This window comes from Phodopus roborovskii, unplaced genomic scaffold, assembly GCF_943737965.1.
Source record: "Phodopus roborovskii unplaced genomic scaffold, PHOROB, whole genome shotgun sequence".
Lineage (NCBI taxonomy): Eukaryota > Metazoa > Chordata > Mammalia > Rodentia > Cricetidae > Phodopus > Phodopus roborovskii.
Window position 1 is genome coordinate 32,936,538 of NW_026125052.1, and position 21,981 is coordinate 32,958,518.

The window sequence follows — 21,981 nt, forward strand, 5'->3', positions numbered from 1 at the left end:
CGGTGAGGGACAGAAGGGATGACACATGCCTAGCCTGCACAGGTCCAATTAGCCGGCACCAACAGGACGCCATGTTACAGCCACACGACCCTCACGTCCCAGGCTGCACCCAGCCTGACCTTAGCAGTTGTGGAGAAGGTGTGGAGGTGCCCACGATTCTCACGCTACCAACTGCCCAGCACCAAGCAGCTCACGAGGCTCCCACGCCACCCATGTCTTCTCCAGCAAACATCTTCAAATCTCCCCCTACTTTTGAGCTGGGCAGTTTAACCTTTACACAATGCTCATTTTTATGTCACTGGCTTCAGTATCAGCTCATACCTGGCTGGTCAGTGTCAGAGGCTGCAGGCTGTTCTGCTCATACAGACTGTTAGCAGACTCAGCTACAGGTCTTCCTCCCAGGTCAGACCCCGCCGTTACCTGGTGTCCTGTCAAGTTCATGCAGTCAGGGTCCTGACCTTCACAGGACGTGAGTGGGTGGGTAAACCCCAGGGTGACTTCTCCATCCCCAAGCCTCGGCTGAGTCACATCCGCAGGGTCCGGTTCCCGAGTAACATGACTGCAGCATCCACAGCTTAACCCTCCAAAGGCCTTTCCTGAGCTGCACGCGGCCACGTCACACGCACCTCCCGCTGTCTCCAGCTTGCCCTTCACTTTCCTACTTCGTGCTATCTGAATATGTTGTCCTGACACGTCCACATCGCTTCTTTTCTATCATCTTAAAACTTCCGCAAACCAAACTCACTACACTTCTGACTTCTATGGGTTTTCTCATCTGACTGATTCTAAAGGTCTCAAGTTGGATTCTGCCCATAATGTCTGCTCACGACCCGACCAGGAAGGCTGGTGACACCACAAGAAATCTACACTCAAGTTCATGGTAAAATTTCCATGTTTAATGTAAAAGGCTTAAAGCATTGGATTATTTACACGTGGGATAGGAGAGACGGCAGCGCCCAGAGTCTCTGTTAGGGCTGTGAGAAGACAGCCCATATAACCCATATAAACAGGCTTCCTGTTTCCGAGGAGGAGCTCACAACAGGCCTTGTGTCCAGGTCCTTAGTGCAGTGTCAGCTTCAGATCAGGTCAGCCACTGAGGGAGAAGAAGGTACATTAACAATGCCACATGTCACCTCCCCAACCCTAGTAAGGAAGCTGCCCCACCCCCACCCCCAGCAGAGCCAGCAACTTGCCATTCATGGGCATCTCGTCTATCTGGGTGGAGTAGTACTGCTCTATGTCCCTGAGGATGCGGATGTCATCATTCTTCACAAAATTGATGGCCACACCTTTGCGGCCATATCGACCTGATCTCCCGATTCTTTAGAATAAAATGTGTGTTAGTTAACAGTTTCACAGATGACGGCCAACAGTCTTGAGCACAGGAAGTAGTGGATACATACCTGTGAATGTACAGTTCTCTGTTGTTGGGCAGGTCGTAGTTAATGATGAGGGACACCTGAGGGACATCCAGGCCTCGGGCCCAGACATCTGTGGAAATGAGCACTCGGCTGTAGAAAAAGCCAAAAGGTGAGAACATTTTATCAGCCTCTGCCCAGTTCTAAGCAGCCTGGCCCAGGGCCCTGAACACTCATGTCACCCACTACTTAAAATGTGGGGGTCAGCCCCTCCAGGAGAACAGGACTTTTGCTTAGCAAAAATCCTACTGATGACATCTTTAAATCTTAAGGTCAACCCACACCACTCCCATACCACAGCAGCTGCTCCGCATAATGGTGCCATCTGCCACACAGAAGCCAGAGACATGCATGCTACCACACCTGAAACATGCCTGGTCCTAACCAACATAGGAGGTGTACACGGACAAGGGGCTTGAACACATCAGTGCAAGAACACCAACACTCACATAAAGACTAATTAGTGAGAAACTGACCCCGTTAATAAGAAACCACCTATTGCCATGGGCACTAGAGGAGGTGGACTCTGTGTCCACTGCAGGTTAAGGGAAGGAGGACCCTCCCAGGGGAAGCTGGAGCAGCTGCTTTGAGCTGCACCTCAACTGGGCCAGAGCAGCATGAGGCAAGCAGACCAGAGGCTAGACAGTTTACAGATGGCAAGGACTCACACATCAATGGCTGAAAACCAAAACAAAAGCACCCAGAGAAACCGCAGGCAGAAGCAGCCCAATGGTTAGTTTCCTTCCGACAGTTCATCACTAACCCGACAGCCCCCACAGGGCAGCGTCCACTCTAAGAGCAGGAGACGCCATGGAAACCCTGAGGACGACAGGACCCTCTGCCCTCACACAGGAGCCAAAGCTGCCGGAGGCTTACCTGGCGCCTGACCGGAACTCCTTCATGATGGACTCACGCTCTTTCTGGGGCATGTCTCCGTGCATGGATGACACAGTGAAGTTAGCTTCTCTCATTTTCTCTGTCAGCCAGTCAACCTACAATCAGATCAAGAGATGTACTCGACAGGCAGCGGTGGCGCACACCTTTAACCCCAGCACTGGGGAGGCAGAGGCAGGCGATCTCTGTGAGTTTGAGGCCAGCCTGGTCTACAGAGCGAGTTCCAGGACAGACTCCAAAACAATACAGAGAATCCCTGTCTCAAAAAACAAAAATTAAATTGAGAGAGAGAGAGGTGCTCATCTACCCAACTAGAGACCTGTAAAATGGCAGTTCTCAAACATGGAAACACAGGGAACTCACCCACTAACAGGCAGGATGGGCATGCCTAAGAATTCTTTACAGAGAACATTCCCAGACTGCCCACAAGCTATCTCTTCAACCTAATGGGCCTGAGCCTCAGCTTAAACCAAAGACATGAAAATTATTGCAGAAAAACACGTCAGTACCCATTTACACTTGTTTAAAGATGGGCCTCATCATGTTTCCTGGGCCCCAGACACCTTCCTGCCTTGCTTTCCCAGCAGCTCAGGCTAGTCTGTGTCCTGTCTATCAGTGTCCACAGCTGCATCAACAGGGACCCAGAGCCTGAGCCAGCCCTGGCGGCCTGACCACAGGTCCAGCCTGCAGTCCCCTAAGGACACCAGACCGAGGGGCACACCTTCCTCTTGGTGTTGCAGAAGATGACAGCCTGGGTGATGGTCAGAGTGTCGTAGAGGTCGCACAGGGTATCGAACTTCCATTCCTCTCTTTCCACCGCCACAAAGAACTGCTTGATGCCCTCCAGGGTCAATTCATCACTACAAACAGAGGAGTGCGCACATGACTCTTCAAACCAGGACCCGAGACAAGGCCACCCTAAGAGCCCCAGTCACAACATCCCACCACACAGGGCTGGATCCTGGACCTGCCTGAACCTTTCCCAGCTCCCACAACCTGTGGTATCATTCCTCAGAATACAGAACACCAATCGAGCTCAGACTCGGAAATGGGAAAGGGTGGGGATCCTCAGAGCCAGTTTCCACAAAGGGGTGAAGATAAGCATCCTTACCGCTTCACCAAGATGCGGATGGGGTCGGTCATGAACTTGTTGGTCATCTCCAGGATCTCATGAGGCAATGTGGCACTAATAAGAACTACCTGTGTAGCTGGGGGCAGGTACCTGTACACATCGTAGATCTGTTCCTTGAAACCTGGGGAAAAGATGACCCCAGCTATGTATGGCTTTAAGGCTGTCACTGGGAGAGCCACACTGCCCGGTCTCCAGAGGTCAGTGATCAGAGCAAGTGATCAGAGCAAGTTCACCTCCTGATCTACAAGCTACACCTCAAACCCACTCGGTAGTCTGTGCTGAAAACCAAGCAGTATACAGTACCAGAGCAGATAATACTATCACCCCAGCTGGGCCTGGTCTCACAGACTAGCCATGAAAACATTACAATAGTTTTAGCTTCAAAACCTCCTAAGACACTTTGTTACTCCACAAAGAAAGGACTGTCACATCTCCAGGAGGTAGTCTTCACTGTGAAAACTTACAACTGACAACAATATGCAGCAGAAAATTCTGATCACCTTACCTTTGTTTAACATTTCATCAGCCTCGTCCAAAACCAACATCTTGATAGCCCGGGTCCTCAAACTTCTGCGGCGAATCATATCTAATAATCAGATTTGTAAAGAATTACACACGGCTCTAAGCAGAGAGCTGTTTGCACTGGCCCCTGTGAGCCCATAGAGCCTCTCCCTGTACACACTACCAGGGGCCCAGATGCAGAGACCCACCACCTGGCACGTGCACACCTCATAGACACTACCCACAGCCCAGTGCCCAACCAAGAAGCTCACCAAAGACACGTCCCGGTGTGCCTGCCACAACATGCTGCCCATAATCCAGCTTCCGGATATCTTCTCCAACATTGGTGCCTCCAATGCAGGCATGGCACTGTACATTCATATAGTCCCCCAGAGCAAGCAGGCCCTAAGGCAAAACAGGTTACGCACAAGGCTAGTCACATCTAAACTGTTATTTCCACTCTAATTTCAAATGACCAAGTATCAGTTATTCACTATTCACGATAAAGCTATAGGATCTCTTTCCTATGTCAAAATGAAATTCATATTGCGGAAGACTGCCAGCCCAACCCAACACTACCATCTTTAATGTAGGGGAGCACTCTACCAGTGAGATACCACCACCTTTATGTAGGGGAGCACTCTGCCAGCCCAACACTACCATCTTTAATGTAGGGGAGCACTCTACCAGTGAGACACCACCATCTTTAATGTAGGGGAGCACTCTGCCAGCCCAACACCACCATCTTTATGTAGGGGAGCACTCTCCCAGTGAGATACCACCACCTTTAATTTCTTACCTTCTGAATCTGTACAGCCAACTCTCTTGTTGGAGCCAAGATCAAAGCTTGGGTTTCTCGAACCTGGTAAGGAACAAAGGGGAGGGGGAGAAAAACATGATCAAGCAGGCGAATGGGCTCTCTGGTAACATTTCTATTCTCTTGCCCCTTCCCTCCAGTGTCTGACAAATAGTCCCCCTCTCTGCTTTCATGCCCACCTTTTTTAAAAATAGAAAATCTAGATTCTACTTGAGTGAAAACCTGGTATCCGTCCAAGTCCAACTGAGCAAGGTGAGCCTTTAGTCTTGTTCACACAGCTTGCTGCAAGCTCTGAGCTACTACAGACACAGCTTGAATTAGCTCTGCTGCTCCTTTCTTTCCTAACAGGCCTTGCAACACCCTACCTAAAAACCATATTTTGTTCACACAGCATTGGCAGCAGCACAGACATCTCCTGGGATCAAGGAGAGTTTGTTCTGAGAGGTAAATCACCTGGATATCCAAGCACTGGAGGACTGAAATGCTAAAGGTGGCTGTCTTTCCTGTGCCAGACTGAGACCTGTTCAAGAAAGCACAAGAGAAGGTATCAGAGAAAGGACCCAATGACACTGTCCTTGCTCTGGTGACCTCATCCCTCAACAGAGCTCCAAAGTTCTGCCTGCACACTGGGACAGCTTCTTTCTACATGTACCCACCTCTTTTTTTTGGGGGGGGGGGGGAACGGGGTTGGTTTTTTTCCAGACAGGGATTCTCTGTGTGGCTCTGGCTGTCCTGGAACTTACTTTGTAGACCAGGCTGGCCTCAAACTCAGAGATGCCTCTGCCTCCCGAATGCTGGGATTAAAGGTGTGTACCACCACCTCCTGGCAGTGTCCCTACCTCTTACCCCAGCATCTTAAATACAAAGATGAGACCCAAGTATAAGGTCACAACTTTGCATTTTTAATTTTAATTTTTACATATGCTTCTGTGTGACTGAATACCACACGTGTGAGGGTGCTTCCAGAGCCCAAAAGAGGATGCCAGACCCCCTGAAGCTGGAGCCATAGGCAGCTCTGAGTCAGTGTGGGAACTAAGACCCAAACCTGGGAAATGAGCAAGCCATCACCACAGCCCCAGGAAACACACAGCTCTGTAAACTGCTACAGATGAAAATGGTGATATGGCTTGTGCGAAAAGACAAAAGAACAAAAGAACTTCAGAAGGTGGCAGAAAGGTCTCTCTATAACTTTAAAATATCTTGGGGCTGAGAGATGGCTCAGGGGTCGGGAGCACCCACGTGTCTTTAACTCCAGTTCCAGGGGATCTGACACACTCACACATGGAGGAATATACCAATGAACATAAAAAAGAAAGGGCATCTTACATAAATCTACACTCTGGACTTGGACATACACCAGCAGTAAAGCAGTTGTGTGGAATGTACAATGCCCGGGATATGACCCATAGCACCTACCCAAAATACACATGGCTAACAGGGGGAGGGGCTTTCTCTAGTTGAGAAAAAGTCAGTGCTGAACTAGAGGAGCAGAGGTGACAAGGCACACTCATGTCCCTGTGGCGTCACTAACCCAAGTTGGCTCTCAGCACCCACAACTTACTGTGCAATGACATCTCTCCCCTTAATTATCTGCTTGATAGCGCGCTGCTGGATCGCTGAAGGTTTCTCAAAACCTGTAAACAGAGAGGAAAAAGACTCAATCCTCACACTAAGACAGCATCAACACCACACAGCACAAGCTCCCTGGGGACACACATAGAGGCTTCTTACTGCCATCCCCAGGCAACCCAGGATGCACGGTGAATCCACATCTACAAAGCAACACTTGGAAGGCAGAGGGAGGGGGCACCGGGAGTTCCAGGTCAGCCTCAGCCACAAGAAAACCCCTCTGCCATAAACTCATGAACCCTGTCCTCCTAGCAAGCACTCAAATCCCCGTGTTGCTTGTCCTTTCCAGGATACCCAGCCTGCATATGTAGGACACCCCATGCTGCTCTCATGTGGATGTAGCCCCGTTATCTAGGCACCACCCCCAGACAGACTAGGCAAGGTTGCACACACCCTAAATCCCAGCACTCAAGGGCAGAGGCAGGAGAATCTGTGAATTCCAGGCCAACTGATCTACATAGTCACTTACAGGACAGTCAGAGCTATGCAGAGATCTTGTGTGGAACGAAACAAAATAATGTAACAGATGGTGTCAGTGGCACACACCTTTAATCATGGGGGGAGGGGGGCAGATTTCTGTGAGTTCAAGGCCAGCCTGGTCTATAGAGCTAGTTCTAGAACAGGGCTATACAGTGAAACTATCTCAAGAAAAAAAAAAAAACACAAAACAACAACAAAAGACTAGTACTTTCCAAATAAGCAAACAAAACTTACACAAAAGAGTTGTAGTTGGTTTTTATACTTTTTAAAGGTGTAGCTAGCAAAACTTCCCAGACCAACATAGTACTTGTGATGGTTATTCTTCGTGGCCAATTTGACTACAACTGGAATTAACTAAAAACCAAGCTGGGCATCATTTAAAGTGGGAAGACCCATCTTCCCTGATCTATATTCCAGTTGTGCTAGGGATAGAGACCCTGCTTCAAATAAACAAAACAGGGTGGGGCTGGACGGCTCAGGCCTTTAATCCCAGCACTTGTGAGGCAGAGGCAGGTGGATCTCTGTGGGTTAGAGGCCAACAAGGTCTACAGAAGTTGTTCCAGGACAGGCTCCAAAGCTACACAGAAAAACCCTGTCTCCAAGGGGGAAAAAAAAGAAAAAGAAAAAAAAAGCCACATTTAAAAGGGCTGAGTGGTGGTGCAGCACGCCTTTAATCCCAGCACTCAGGAGGCAGAGGCAGGCGGATCTCTGTGAGTTCCAGGCCAGCCTAGACTATACAAAGCTACACAGAGAAATGCTTTCTTGGAAAAACAAAACAAGCAAAAATACCATCCGGGGGATGTCTGAGATTGAGGCCAACCTGGTCTCCAAAGAGTTCCAGGACAGCCAGGGCTACCATAGAGACGCCCCCTCCCCAGGTCTGGAAAAAACAAAAACTAACAAAAAACAGACAGCACTCAGCCTCCCTCAAATGCTCCTACCTAAGCAAATACCAGCAACATGACCCACTATTCAATCAAAAGAGCCAGGAACGCACTCCGCCTGCCTCCAGCAGACCCTTCAGCTCCACCGTAGTCTCTTGTACGGTCTGGACATCCAGACACCAAAACAAAACTTTCAAACCGTGAAGCCGACGCCACCGCCTTTGCTTTAGACTGCGGCGGCTTCCCGATGCATTTGGGAACGAATTCCAAATGCTTCATCGTTCGCCACAGCTCTCAAAAGTGGCCGCTGGCATCTCGTGACGAGGGGCCAGGCCCAGCTGTCCTCTGTGGCCCCGTGGCTCTGAACGTCCCTGGTCTCTTCACTGTCCGCTCCCGCCCGGCGCCTCACTTTGTCCTCCCCACCGCCTGCAGCTCCTCTGCCTCGCTTTCCGCTTCCCTAGCGGGGTTTACACTCCGCAAGGCACGAACCTACCGGACCTACAGCCCCCACGCCCCAACCAAAGGCTGGCTCGGGGCCCCTCGCAGGGACACGCTCGGTTATCCGCTACTCCAGTGACCGGGGAAAGGCTGGCTGAGCGCAGCCGGGGGAACCCGGCCGGCCCCGCGCCCCGAGCGGGGTCGCCCCTCCTCCGCCCGGCCTGCCCGGCCCCCCCGGCCCCCTCGGCCCCGGCCTCCCGCGCCGCGCGGCCCGCGACCCACCGTAGGCGTAGATGCCGCGCAGCAGGTCCTCCCGCAGGCCCATGGTGTCGAACGTGGGCGTCACGTCCACCTCCTCGCTGGTCTCAAACTCCACTTTGGTCATGTCCTCCTCCTTGAGCAGCCGCTTCCGCGCGGAGCCCGACGTCGCCATCGTGGCCGTGGCCGCCATGATCCCGACCCCGCGGAGCGGTGAGCGCGAGCTGAAGCGCCAAGCAGAAGCGGAGCTCGCGCCGCCAGCCCGGCCGGGAGGAAGTGACGCCGCCGCGGAGCGTCCGGAGAGGTGGGAGGCGCCCGGCCTGGCGGAAGTGGGAAGCGCGGTGCCTGTTCTCGCGAGATCTAGTGCTCCGCGGGAAGGCTGGGCGCCGCGTGCTCCCGCCGGATCCGAGCCCCTGCCGCTCTCCCGGGCTAGGGACGCGGGGCCCCTGCGGAGGTGCAGAGAGCCGCCAGGGTGTCGCGGGCGCACGGCGTTGCCGTGGCAACCCATCACGCGCGTGCGTGCGCTGCCTCCGCTCCCCGGGTGATGCGGGAGAGACAGCTGGCAGGAGTCGGTGCGCCAATCCCACCCGAGACCCGGCGTGGCGATCCGGTCACCTGCCCTGCAGCTGGGCGTGTCTGTTCCTGGGAAACACTCTTTTTTCCTGCTTTTGAGGAAAGGCGATGACTAAACTATTTAGAGCAGTTGCCCTTCCAGAGAACCAGAGTTCGGGTCCAATGCTCACGTGAATCACAGCAGCCCAAGTCTCCAGTTCCTGGGGACCCAAGTCTTCTGGCCTGGATGGGGGAGAAGGGGTCACAGTCACGGTGTATACACACACACTACTGTAAAATGCAAAAAAAGCTACTGTAAAATGCAAATCGTTTTATGTAGAGTAGTTATAAGCAAGTTACCCTTTTCTGGAGAAGTTGTGGGTTGCAGTATACCCACGTTAAAACAAGTTATTGCCGCCTTCTCTTTAGAGCTTGGCTCCTGCTCAGGTTTGTCAAGATTTGTCAAATGTATGTGATACAGATACATTATCTGTATCTGATAATAATCAGATCATTAAAGATCTAGCTGGTGCCGGGCATTGGTGGCGCATGCCTTTAATCCCAGCTCTCAGGAGCCTTTAATCCCAGCTCTCAGGAGCCTTTAATCCCAGCTATCGGGAGGGCGCACACCTTTAATCTCAGCACTCGGGAAGCAGAGGCAGGAGGATCTCTGTGAGCTTGAGGCCAGCCTGGTCTACAGAGCGAGTTCCAGGACAGGCTCCAACCCTGTCTCGAAAAACAAAATAAATAAAATAAAAAAAGAATAGACCTAGCTGGCCACCCACCCTTCTGAGACTAAGTAAAATGTGAGCTCAAGTTCTCATGTCTTCTCACTCCGCAAGGATTTATTCCATGCCCTCATGACATTTTGCAAGACTGACTCTAGCGGTAGTTTTGCAATCTCTGATGTAAAATACACCTGAATTTTAATGACATTGTAAGAAAAGAATGTAAAGTCTCCCATTTCATAGTGACTGTTGAAATGGGTCTAATAATAGCTTAGGGATACTTTTTGAGATGCCGTTTAATCTCAACCTGTTTCTTCATCAGATGTAACGACTAAAAAGAATTTATTGTATTCCTATTGGGCCACTCTGCTCACATACACTTCCTTTTTTAATTTGTTGTGTCTGTTTGTGTGTTCACATGATGTGTGTGAGTGGGAATGCCCACACCACAGTGTAGGTGCAGAGGTCAGATTGTAATTTGTTCTTTCCTTTTTCCCTTTCCCTTATGTGGGTTCTAGGATCAAACTCAGGCCATGAAGCATGCATAGAAGCTCTCTTAGCCCATGAGCCACCTCCCTAGCTTTCTGTAGATTCTTACAGTACCCAAACCATTTGAAAACCCCCCCCCTTTTTTTTTTAACTCACAGAGATTTGCCTACCTTTGCCTCCTGAGTGCTGGGACTAAAGGGGTGGCCACCACCGCCCAGTGTCCTCATTTTATTTTTAATAGTTGTAGGCATCCGTAATCTAGTTAGTTATGGACAGCATGCCTTTATCACTTGCCTTGTAAAAGTATCTGATCCACGTGGTTACACTGTTTTTATGGGTTTTTTTTGGGGGGGGGGGATTGTTCTTTGGTTGGTTTTCTTTTTTCTTTTCTTTCTTTCTTTCTTTTTTTTTTTTTTTTTTTTTTTTTGTTTTGTTTGTTTGTTTTGTTTTTCGAGACAGGGTTTCTCTGTATACTTTGGAGCCTATCCTGGCATTCCCTCAATAGACCAGGCTGGCCCCCCGAACTCACAGAGATCTGCCTGCCTCTGTCTCCCCAACTGCACCCGGCAGCTGGTTACTTTGTATTTTATATGTATCTACTTAAAAGCAACAACTTAGACTAGGGTAATCGCATACCTTGACCCCAACACTTGAGTGGTGGATGCAGGAGCATCCAGAGTTTGAAGCCAGAATGGGCTGCATAAAGAGACTGTCTTTATAAAAATAAGCTACAAAGGGCTGGAGAGATAGCTCCATGGTTAAGAGCACTGGCTGCTATTCGGAGGACCCAGATTTAGTTCCTGGTACCCGTGTCAGGCAGCTCACAGCCAGTTCCAGAGGACCCAAGGCCCTCCTCTGAAAGCGCCTGTATGCATGTGGTGTGCATGTGGTGCACCTGCGCGCACACATACACTCAGGCATGTACACACAATAACTCCCTTGGTTCATTAAAATAGTAAGTCATGAACTGACAGCCCTACTTGACAATCTATAACTACAGTGTTCAAGCTGAGGGATTACTGTGATTCTTTTTTGGTTTGGTTTTTTTGAGACAGGGTTTCTCTGTATTGCTTTGGAGCCTGTCCTGGAACTCTGTAGACCAGGCTGATCTTGCACTCACAGAGATCCACCTGCCTCTGCCTCCCGAATGCTGGGATTAAAGGTGTGCCACCACCGTCCTTCGATTAATGTGATTCTTATAAATCTCAATCAACATTATATGGAGAGAGTGCAGGAGTATGTCTCACCTGTTTTCCTGATGGAAAAACTAGCCTCAATCTACATTTACAGCAAGGGAAAGATTGGCCAAGCCCTGAGTTTATATTACAGTGTCTTTATCCTGAGTGTTTATAGTACCTGGACTCTGGAGCCCTGAACACCTTGACCTCTCATGGGAAGAATCCTCCTGGTGACAAAGGTGGTCAGGCCCATTACTCTTGGTCTCAGCACGATTTCTCATTAGCACCACATAGCCTATCCATTTTATTTGGGGGATGTGCTTCATTTAAGAAGGGCAGCAGTATATCTACTTAGCTTCCCAGTTTCCTTAACCTAAGTAACCAGCTGCCAGCTTGCTCACTCATCGCATCAAGGGAAAGAAAGAGCAGCACAGATATGGTCCAGCAGAGCAGGGACATGGCAGGCTGAGGCCATGGGGGATGGGGTGGGACAGTGCTTAGGAGTACTCCTTTGGAGCCCATCTCCTCCCACTGGGCTCCTGGAGTCAAGGGAAGGATCCAGAGTCTCCTCCCGCCCACTGAGTCCACAGCCATGATCACTGCACAGGTGGACATCCTAGACCAAAAGACATCCAAAGATTCTTCCCCAAAGGATTGCTTCCTGCTAGTGTTCCCACCCACCTCCGGGTACAGGGGTCCCACCCAGCAGTACAGGGGCCGTTCCCAGTGTCACTGAGTGTTTATTCCAGAGAAGGACAAGACCCATGACACTCATAAACAAATAAGATAATTGTATGTCGTATAGTTACTGTGTTGTAAATAAAATGGGCCAGGGTAGGAAAGCTTACTGAGTTTCTGGTTTTACTTGGCGGCCGGAGGAAAATGTCAGCTGACTTGAGAGGTGTTCGTGGTTACGCCCAGGGAAGGAGTGAGGAAGGACAGCGAGAATGAGCAGAGGCAGGGTGAGTTGGAGGGCAGGGAGAAAAGAGAAGAAGAGCCACATCCAGCAGGGTCTTGCAGACTGTGACCACCACAGAGCCCCTTCTGGACGGGGCGGGGCTGGGGGATGGGTTCTGATGCTTGGTTTGGAAAGGCGACTTGGCTACATGGGGAGGTGAGAAGGAGATACTGAGCCTCTGAAGAGGGGGTGGTGGCTGTGCGGCTGTCTGGTACTGTGGAAATTTTAAATGGAAGTTTACAGAGCTGATAGTTGGCAGGGCTGGGCGGGGCTCTCAGGATTACAAAGATTTCTGGGTCATGAGATGGGAGACCATAGGGCCTTGTGCTAGGAATAAGTAAGGGGTGCAGCAGGAGTTGTGGCACGGGGTTTCCCTTTGTGGTAGAGGGGTGAGGAAAATGTTGTGGAACCAGCTTAGAACAGCTGTGTGAATATCAACCAGGAGAGCAAGCTTCCTTGGGCACCTGGTTCCCACTGATACAGATGCCAATCATGGTGGGAGGCTGTTCTCAGTCCCCTGGCTGGCTGGGAGGACCTCAGGAGTCTTCATCTGGACAGATGGAAACTGGTCTCCCAGGTCACAGGCTCAAGCAGGGTAAGAGCATCCATCGCCACCTCTTGGGCCAGTTGTTGAGTCCCTGGCCTCAGGCTTCTCATATCTCCACCCAAAATGCCCCTGCCTCATGGTAGGAAGGATCGCCTCACCAAGGCCCATGCATAGAAAGCTCCAGATAGTTCTAGAAAGTACAGCGAAGTATTGCCATGCCGAGTGAAAGGGAGCCCTGAGTGTCTGATCTAAAATACAGAGGCCAGGCACGATGGCGTGTGCCTGTAGTGCCGGCACTGAGGAGGCTGAGTCAGGAGGAACCTGAGTTCCAGACCAGCCTGGCAGGGGGTGGAGGGTGGGGTGGGGGCCAGGGGAGCTCCAATGCATGCACAACCAAGCATGCTTACTGTGATAGTACAGCCTATAACCCTGGTCCTCAGGAAGCAGAGGCAGGAGTATGATTCTATGTTTAAAGCAATTCTTAGCTTCCTACTGAGTTCTAGACCAGCCAGAGCTACAAATAAAGACCTGTCTCAAAATAACAATAGTAAAAATCTGGAAGAAAAGGAGAAGAAAACATGAAAAGAAACACACCACCTCTTTAGACTCAGGAGCTCCCAAGAGAGCAGGAGTGAGGGGCAGAACCACCGTGCCTTATTCATCCATGTCCTTCGGAGCACCCTGCTGTTGCTTAGGATTACAACTGGATGTTACTTCCAGGGACAGCAACCCTCAAGTGGGTGGGGCTGTCTGAGAGCAGCTGGAGCCTTGACTACATGGCCTATAGTGGTGGTGATCAGTAAGGACAAGGGACAGAAGCTGACCCCATGCCAGCCAGAGGGCAACTCTGACAACATTGCATTTACCAGCGATGCTTTGGAGGTCAGGGAGGCTCCAGTGAGCTTTGGAATCATGTTAGCACGAGTGGACGTGGAGGGGACTGGACACTTGGGAGGCTCTAAGAGAGGAAAGATCTGACAAACCAGGGTCTGCAAAATAGCTGGGCAGGCAGAAGAGCATCCAGGCAGGGTTATACGGAGGACTGGCATGTCACCAACACTCAGAGTTGACTCTTCTCGCTCACTGCTCATGGGCAAGAGGATTCCAGGACTCTTCCAACACATTATCAACAGTTTCCCAACACTCAGCGGAGGTCTGAGCAGGCAGGGTGCAGTGGCACCTGACTACCGGCCCCACACTGGGTGCCAACACGGAGCGTGCCAAGGCAGGGCAGGGCAGGGCAGGAAGGCGTTTCCACAAAGCAGGTAGAACTCAGCTCTGCCACCGAAGCTCCACGTGGTGCTTGAGAGCCGGCCACCCAATCAGGCAGCTCACACCTGCTGAGGAAAATTCCCTTGCTTTAAAACTGGCGAAATTCACCGGGCGGTGGTTGCGGACACCTCTAATCGGAGCACTCAGGAGGCAGAGGCAGGCAGTCACTGTGAGTTTGGTCTACTGGTCTACAGAGTGAGTTCCATGACAGCCACAGCTTTTTTACACTGAGAAACTCTGTCTCAAAAAAAAAAAAAAAAAAAAAAAAAAGCAAAAAATAAATAAATAAAATAAAAACAAACAAAAACCAAAACAAAACAAAAAACCCAAACAAACAAAAACCAGTGAACTTCACACCATGTGAAATGAATGAGTAGATTAAAGTGAACGACCCAGCGGCATTTTGCACAATTCCACTGTCAACTCCCTGAACTGGATAAGGAGTCGGTACTCTGTCACAGCATCACAGTAGGCATGCTTGGTTGTGCATGCATTGGAGCTCCCCTGGCCCCCACCCCACCCTCCACCCCCTGCCAGGCTGGTCTGGAACTCAGGTTCCTCCTGACTCAGCCTCCTCAGTGCCGGCACTACAGGCACACGCCATCGTGCCTGGCCTCTGTATTTTAGATCAGACACTCAGGGCTCCCTTTCACTCGGCATGGCAACACTTCGCTGTACTTTCTAGAACTATCTGGAGCTTTCTATGCATGGGCCTTGGTGAGGCGATCCTTCCTACCATGAGGCAGGGGCATTTTGGGTGGAGATATGAGAAGCCTGAGGCCAGGGACTCAACAACTGGCCCAAGAGGTGGCGACGGATGCTCTTACCCTGCTTGAGCCTGTGACCCTGGCGGAGTGGCTGTGGCCTTCTCCTAGCCTGTGACCTGGGAGACCAGTTTCCATCTGTCCAGATGAAGACTCCTGAGGTCCTCCCAGCCAGCCAGGGGACTGAGAACAGCCTCCCACTCTGATCGGAACCTGAGAGATGGACACAGTTTTACTCATTCACCCAGGTAATATTTATGCAACTGTCCCAGGGGTGGGACTGAACAGAGAACAAGAAAGACAAGAATTGTCACATGCCATGGGGTAGGCAAAAAAAAAAAAAAAAAAAAAAAAAAAAACCAGACAGCAAAATCGATGGGGATGGCAAGTCCAACAGAAGGGCCTTTATATGGAAGCTGGGCCTTGGGTGGCATCCGAAGGAGCTGAGGGCAAGTTCTTGGCCGCAGGAACAGCAGGGCAGAAGCTGGGGTAGGAGTGAGTGAGCCTGGAGCTCACTTGGGAGGAGGACTGCGTGCCTAGGGCAGGTGAGAGGTGTACTCCATTAGCAGGTGCCTCGCATGGCCTGAGTGACTTCACACCAAAGGCAGGTCCCACTTAAGATCCCACTGGGTATCACTGCCTGCTCTGTTTAATGCTGGCGGTGTGGCCCTGGAGGAAGGACTGTGGATGTAGCTCAAAGAATATCACACAGATGAAGTCGTCCGACTCTAGAAATAGGGCATCGAGGCTTTTACCGCAACCTAAGTCTGCTTATGAAGTGTTGACCTTTGATGGGCCTGTTACAGTCGCTTATGCAATTCCTTTAATTGGTGGTGGGAGCCAGACGGCCCCCAGTCATCTTAGCCTGTAAGGAGTAGGTTCTTTCCAAGAGTCGAGGCCAAGGGACTGGGCTGGCTGAACACCAAGGAGGGTGGATTCTCCCGGCCACCACCACACCCTCAGTCACTGCTTTAGGTGGGAGGGACCAGATGCCTGGCGTTTCTCAACGGGTAATGGTGACTCTCACATCAGCCAGTCAGACACAGGAGGAGGGCCCTTTGCATTATGTCTGTGTGTGTGTGTAAGAGCCGGGTATATAAGGCTCTGCTTCTGTGGGCTGACTCCAGATGTCCTTGCCCGTCTTACCTGCTCTGAGTTGCTGTTCAGCCCAGCCCAGCCTAAGACTGAGCCTCCGACCATTGCTGCTACAAGAGAGGACAGCTAACCTGGAGTCTGTCAGCATGCCAGAAGGAACTGTGGATCAAACAGGACAATGGACAGGTCAGGACAGGGCCCCAGCTGTTTTGTGGCGAGAGGGGCCCTCATCTCCCTCATTAGAGTGGAAGTAGTGTCTGGCTTGTGAGGAAATGAGGGAATAACCTGTTTCACCCTGCTTGGTAAAGTACTGGAACATTCTCTGGCTGCCAAGTTCCGTCATAGAGCCATAGGGGCTGGACAGGCAGAAGGGATGCTGGGTTTATAGTCACACCTCCGGGTTACTGGGGTTGAATGAAGGGGAAAGCAGGTGTCTGGAGGTAGGGGTACAGTGAGGTAGGCCTGTTATCAGTGGAAGGGATTCCCACCCATACTCCTGGGACTGGGAGACTGGATTTGAACAGAAGCACACACATGGCCACTTACCCTTCCTTGCTTGGTGACCTCTCCTTTCCTTGGCCACATTTGCCAGCCATCTGTTCTAACCTCCTGTCCAGACTGGCGTGTGTGTGTGTGTGTGTGTGTGTGTTATACGTTTGTGTGTGTGCTCATGTGTAAGAATATGTATGTGTATGTACACACATGTGCTCATGCCAGGAGTATGTGTAACGCGGTTAAATAAGGATCAGGATAAACAAATAGGCCAAATAGATGTTTATTCAGGGAGAAATAACTTACAACCTAGACAGATGAACACCAGGAAATTCAACCCGATCCTCTCCTGTCCGAATCACGCCAGAAAAAGAGCGCCTTTCCTGGACCCCTCCGACCTCTTTCCACAGGTCACTCCGCCCATGGCTCCACCCCCAATGGGCGTGGTCAGTGCCACAGAACTATCTCACTACAGTATGTGTGTATTTGTAAGAGAGTGAGTATATGTGTGTATGTAAGAGAGAGATTTTGTGTGTGTGTGTGTGTGTGTGTGTGTATGCTCATGTGTGTGTATGGGAGAGAGATTTTGTGTGTGTGGTGTGTGCATGAGTGTGTATATGTGTATGCACTCAAGTGTAAGAGTGTGTATGTGTGTGTGCACACATGTGCTCATGCACGGGAGAGTGTGTGTGTTTGTGAGAGTGTGTGTATGTGAGAGATTGTGTGGTGTGTGTGCATGAGAGTGTGTGTATGTGCTCATGTGTGTGTATATGCGTTCACACATGTGCTCATGCGGGAGAGAGTGTGTGTATATGTTTGTAAGAAAGAGAGTGTGTGAGAGACAGGACGATTGTGTGTATTGTGTGGTGTGTGCATGAGTGTGTGTGTGGTGTGGTGTGTGTGTGCATGAAAGACTGTGTGTATTCATAAGAGAGAGTATGTTTGTGTGTGGTGGGTGATGTGGTGTATGTGTGTCTGAGAGAGAGTATCATCTGAAAGATGTGTGTGGTGTGTGTGCATGAGAGAGAGAGAGTGTGTGTGTGTGTGTGCATGTGCTCATGTGTAAGAGTGTGCATGTGTGTGTGCACACAGGTGCTCATGTATGAGTGTGTGTGTGTATGTGTTTGTAAGAAAGAGAGTGTGTGTATGTGAGAGAGAGCGATGTATGTGTGTGGTGTATGTGTGTGTAACAGAGAGTATGTTTGTGTGTAGTGGGTGTGGTGTGTGTGTGTTGTCAGAGAGAGAGAGAGAGACTGTGTGTGTGTGTGTTTCCTCATACCAGACAAATAAGGAGGCAGAGCCCTGTGTCTGAGAAGCTGACCAGGAAGGGTCTCCTAAGAGGAGAAGGGTGTATGCAGGACAGCTACCCTAGTGTTGAGCATCCTGAGAAGGTTTTGGAGAGTTCAGGCTCCCGAGAAGCCGCCAAATCTGGGGCAGGTTTTCCTTCGCAGTAGAGCGCACCACTATCTCACCTGAAGCTGAATTGTAAACACAGTCCTACTTTTTGTTTGTTTTCTGAGATTAAGACTTGCCCTGCTGCCCAGGCTGGCCTCCAACGCTCAAGCTGATGGGGATTCCCAAGCATCTGGGACCACACCCAGCTCATCTTCTGTGTGTGTGTGTGTGTGTGTGTGTGTGTGTGTGTGTGTTTGACGACAGCCTCACAAACACTCAGTGCTCTACCACTGAGCTGCACCCCAGCCTCAAGCATAGCTTTCCTGATTTTGGTTTTTGCTGTGTTTTGTTTTCATTTTTGTTTTGGGACAGGGTTTCCTGTAATCCAGATTGGCACACACTTGCTGTGTAGCCCAGGCTGGCCTAGAGTTCCCACTCCTCCAGCTTCCACTTCTCAAGTTCTGGGTTGCAGCCACACTGGCAAACTCTGCCTCTGATGAGCAGCGGGCCACCTTGTGTGGCCTGGGGGTGGGGGGAGACTGCTGGCTTATTCCACTTACACCTTCATCATCCTGGACTGGCTTTGGGGCCAGAGACCTAGGACAGAACTAGAGATTGCAGTGACTTTCCAGTTCACCCTGCCAGCGGCAGGGTCAGCTCAAAGGTAGTTCACCCACCAGGGGAGAAGAGGTGGGGACAATCATATTAGCTAATGCTCCCAGAGCCACTGTGGCCACTGGGACCCAGTCCTGAGGGCTCCAGGCTCACAGACATCAGCACCCCCTTTTCTCCTGCAGACCCAGGAGTCTGTAGCACCCACGTTTCGGCGGCAGGATAGAGTGTGGCTGTTGGTATCGGCTGGCATCCTGAGTCCTAATTAATGGTTTGCTACAAATAATGAGCTCTTGTTTTGGGGGTCATTTGGTGCCAATTTAATTTACAGGGCTGTTAATCCTGCCAGGGGAAGGTCACAGTTCAGGGACGCCTACAATGTCTACCTCAGCAGCTCAGGTGGGGTCAGGCTCTGTGTTTACCTAGGTGGATGTCTCTGGACCTGGGGAAACACACCCAGACCGCCGTACTGTGTGGGAAGGGAGGAATCCTGTCCCAACAGTGACATCTTCCTGATTGAGGCCGTTCTGGGCAACCATCTCCTTTCTTGTGACTTTTCCAGAACCTTCTCTGCCTTCTCCATCTCTTGTTACCTGGGAGATGCTCCCATCTCCCATGACTGACACCCCTTCTCTAGGAAGGAAATGTCTCTCTGGGTGGTGACCTGAACGTGCAGGGGGCGTGAGGCGTGCTCTACAGATATGACCCGCTGTGCTCCTCCTCCTTGGGTGGGCATAGAGCAGGAAGGTAGAAACCCAACGCCCTCTGCCCGGGGCCCTCTCCTCCTGGCACTGAGGCGCTCTGGGCTGGTTTCAGGGCTGCTGGCCTTTCCCTAATCTTTTCTAGTGTTGGTTCCCTTGTTCTGATTTTGTAGTTGCTGTTTTGGTTTTTTTTTTTTCCTTTTAAACTTAATTTTTTTTTCATTTATCTATTTACTTATTTATGGGGGAGAGGGACTCTAGTGTGGAGGTCAGAGGACAACCTGGAACGGGCTCTCCCGTTCCACCTACTGGGTCCCAGGGATTGAACTCAGGTCATCAGGCTTAGTGGCAAATGCCTGCCTTTACCTGCTGAGCTGCCCACCCCTTTAGACGATTTAAAAAACTATTCTGCATGCATTTTGGCAAGGTCTCAGTAGAGGGCCTCCAGGACTCTACCCCACTCTGCGCTGTCTGTCATCGGTCCTCATCCTCGACTGACATGGCGCATGTGTCGCTGACACGTGATGTAGCTGCGCTCACTCATGCTCCTGGCATCTAAGAACGGGTGAGGGGAACCCCCAGACACAATGCAGGTAGCACTGGGAGGTGACATGAAGGGATCTGAGAGGCTGGCGACCAGTGTCCTGAGGACCCACACACAGAGGTCAGGGACTGGCTGGCACAAGAGGAACCAGGCTTGGGTGGGGCTCTGAACAGTCAAGTGATGGAGACACCGCCTAGAAAGAGAAAGGAGAGGGTGTGGAGGAAGGGAAGGGGAAGGGAGGGAAAAGATGGAGGGCAGGAAATGGGGTGGGTGTCTCACACACTGAAGACAGTGTCCCCTAGCTCCAGATTGGTAGGACAGGCCAGATCACAGCAGGGGGCTCCTCAAGCCCCACCCTCTCCCTGAACCACATCAGGGGCTGGAGACCAAAGTGGGATCAGCATAGGGTCAGTAGCTCTGAGATCTTCCTATCATCCATCCATCTATCCATCCATATGTCCATCTATCTATCATCCATCCATCCATCTATCCATTTATCTGTCTATCATCTATTCTTTCTCCTCTTCCTCTTCATTTTTCCAGACAAGGTTTCTCTGTGTAACAGCCTTGGCTGTCCTGGAATGTCTTTGTAGACCATGCTCGTCTCAAACTCTGCCTTCCAAGTGCTGGGATCAAAGGCCTGCACCACCACTGCCACCCAGAAATTTTCTTTCTTTCTTCCTTCCTTTCTTTCTTTCTTTCTTTCTTTCTTTTTAAACATTGACAATTGTTTTTATTATTATCTGCAATTTTCTTTTTTTATATTAAGTATTTAACTAAATTTTGAGACAGTGTCTCATGTAGCCCAAGCTGGCATTGAACTTGCTATGTAGCTGATGACTTTGAACATTTCATTTATCTCTTATACCTCTGAGGGTGCTGGCATCAGAGGTGAGTACCACAACACCTGACCCATGCTGGGAACTGAACCCAGGGCTCAGTGCGTTCGTTCGTGCACAGAAGGCCAGTGCTCTACCAACTGAGCTGCAGGCCCAGTTCAAATTCTTCCCTCCCTCCCTCCCTCCTTCCTCCCTCCCTTCCTCCCTCCCTTCTTCCTTCCTTCCTCCCTCCCTTGCCTTTCCTTTCACCTTTCTTTCTTTCTTTCTTTCTTTCATTCTTTTTAATGTAATGTATTTTCACTTGTCTTTTTTTTTTTTTTTTTTTTTTGACAAGGTCTTACTATGTCACTCGTGGCTGACCTGGGACTTGCTATGTAGGCCAGCCTGGCCTTGAACTCACAGAGCTCTAGCTGCCCCTGCCTCCTAAGGGCTGGGACTCCGGGCTTTGCTTTCACCCTCCACCAGGCTCTGCAGTTTACAGTTGACCCTGTTCTGACGTGGCGGTAAATGCTATGCAGATGTTGGGTCCATAAGAGCCCTTTGGGATGTGTCCATGATTGGTATGATGATGACAAAGGACCAGGCACCCCAGGGCCTGGGTATTCCAAACCCCCTAGCCCTGTGTGTTTCGTATGGTGCAGACAGTGGCTCCAAACTCCAGGCATGTCTGCCCCATGCCATTGCACATCTCTGTCTTGCCAGAGCTCTCACTGGCAATTTGGCTTTGATACCCCAAGCCCCCACCCCCACTCCCTGAAAGGGGGGCACCAGTCACTCTAGTGAGCCCCCTGCCTCCATCTGTGAAGGCTCCTTCCAGCAAGCTCCCATGCACAGGTCCTCTGGGGGATGTGGCTTAGAACACCTAGGTCAGCTGTCAACAGGAAACCAGGCGTGAGTTGCTGGAGCTCGTGGGAGCTCCTGACTGCTCTCTGCTCATCCCCTTGTGACCCTCTTCCTCGTGATGGCTCTGGCCTGCCCACCTGCTCTCCCTCTCCAGAGTTCTCTCTGCATGAGGAAGTTCTGGGGACGGGCATTGATGGAGGCTGCCCCTGACTGCCCTGTAAACAATGACGCCTGCCACCTCCCTCTGGTGTTCTGAGGCTCTAAGTCCGGCTCCATGCAGAGCCTGCTTCCTCTAAGAACATCAGAGGTGTCTGCAGCAATTGCTGGAATGAACTCAATCTTTTATTGTTTCTCTTCCCACTTGCCTTCAGTCTTTGGTACTCAGACTGAGTTTTGGAGCAGATCACGTGGCTTGAAGTAACTTCACGCTCCTTCCTGACTGGCCCTGCCCCGCTACGGTCTGTGGAGAAAGAGCCATTGGCAGCTCACCAGACAGGCTGGGAGACACCAGATTCCAGCCA

General features: G+C 50.9%; 1 protein-coding gene across 1 annotated transcript; it reads right to left on the reverse strand.

Moving 5' to 3' along the window:
* Positions 1–874: 874 nt before the first annotated feature.
* Positions 875–8,686, reverse strand: Eif4a3 (eukaryotic translation initiation factor 4A3). The gene is made up of 12 exons (XM_051181645.1): positions 8,476–8,686; positions 6,324–6,396; positions 5,216–5,282; positions 4,745–4,807; positions 4,218–4,350; positions 3,950–4,030; positions 3,424–3,565; positions 3,034–3,172; positions 2,295–2,410; positions 1,404–1,511; positions 1,194–1,321; positions 875–1,093 (listed from the first exon to the last, which is right to left on the reverse strand). The coding sequence occupies exons 1-12, from the start codon at positions 8,642–8,644 to the stop codon at positions 1,077–1,079; spliced, it is 1,236 nt and encodes a 411-aa protein (XP_051037602.1). The 5' UTR covers positions 8,645–8,686; the 3' UTR covers positions 875–1,076.
* Between the last annotated feature and the right edge of the window lie 13,295 nt (positions 8,687–21,981).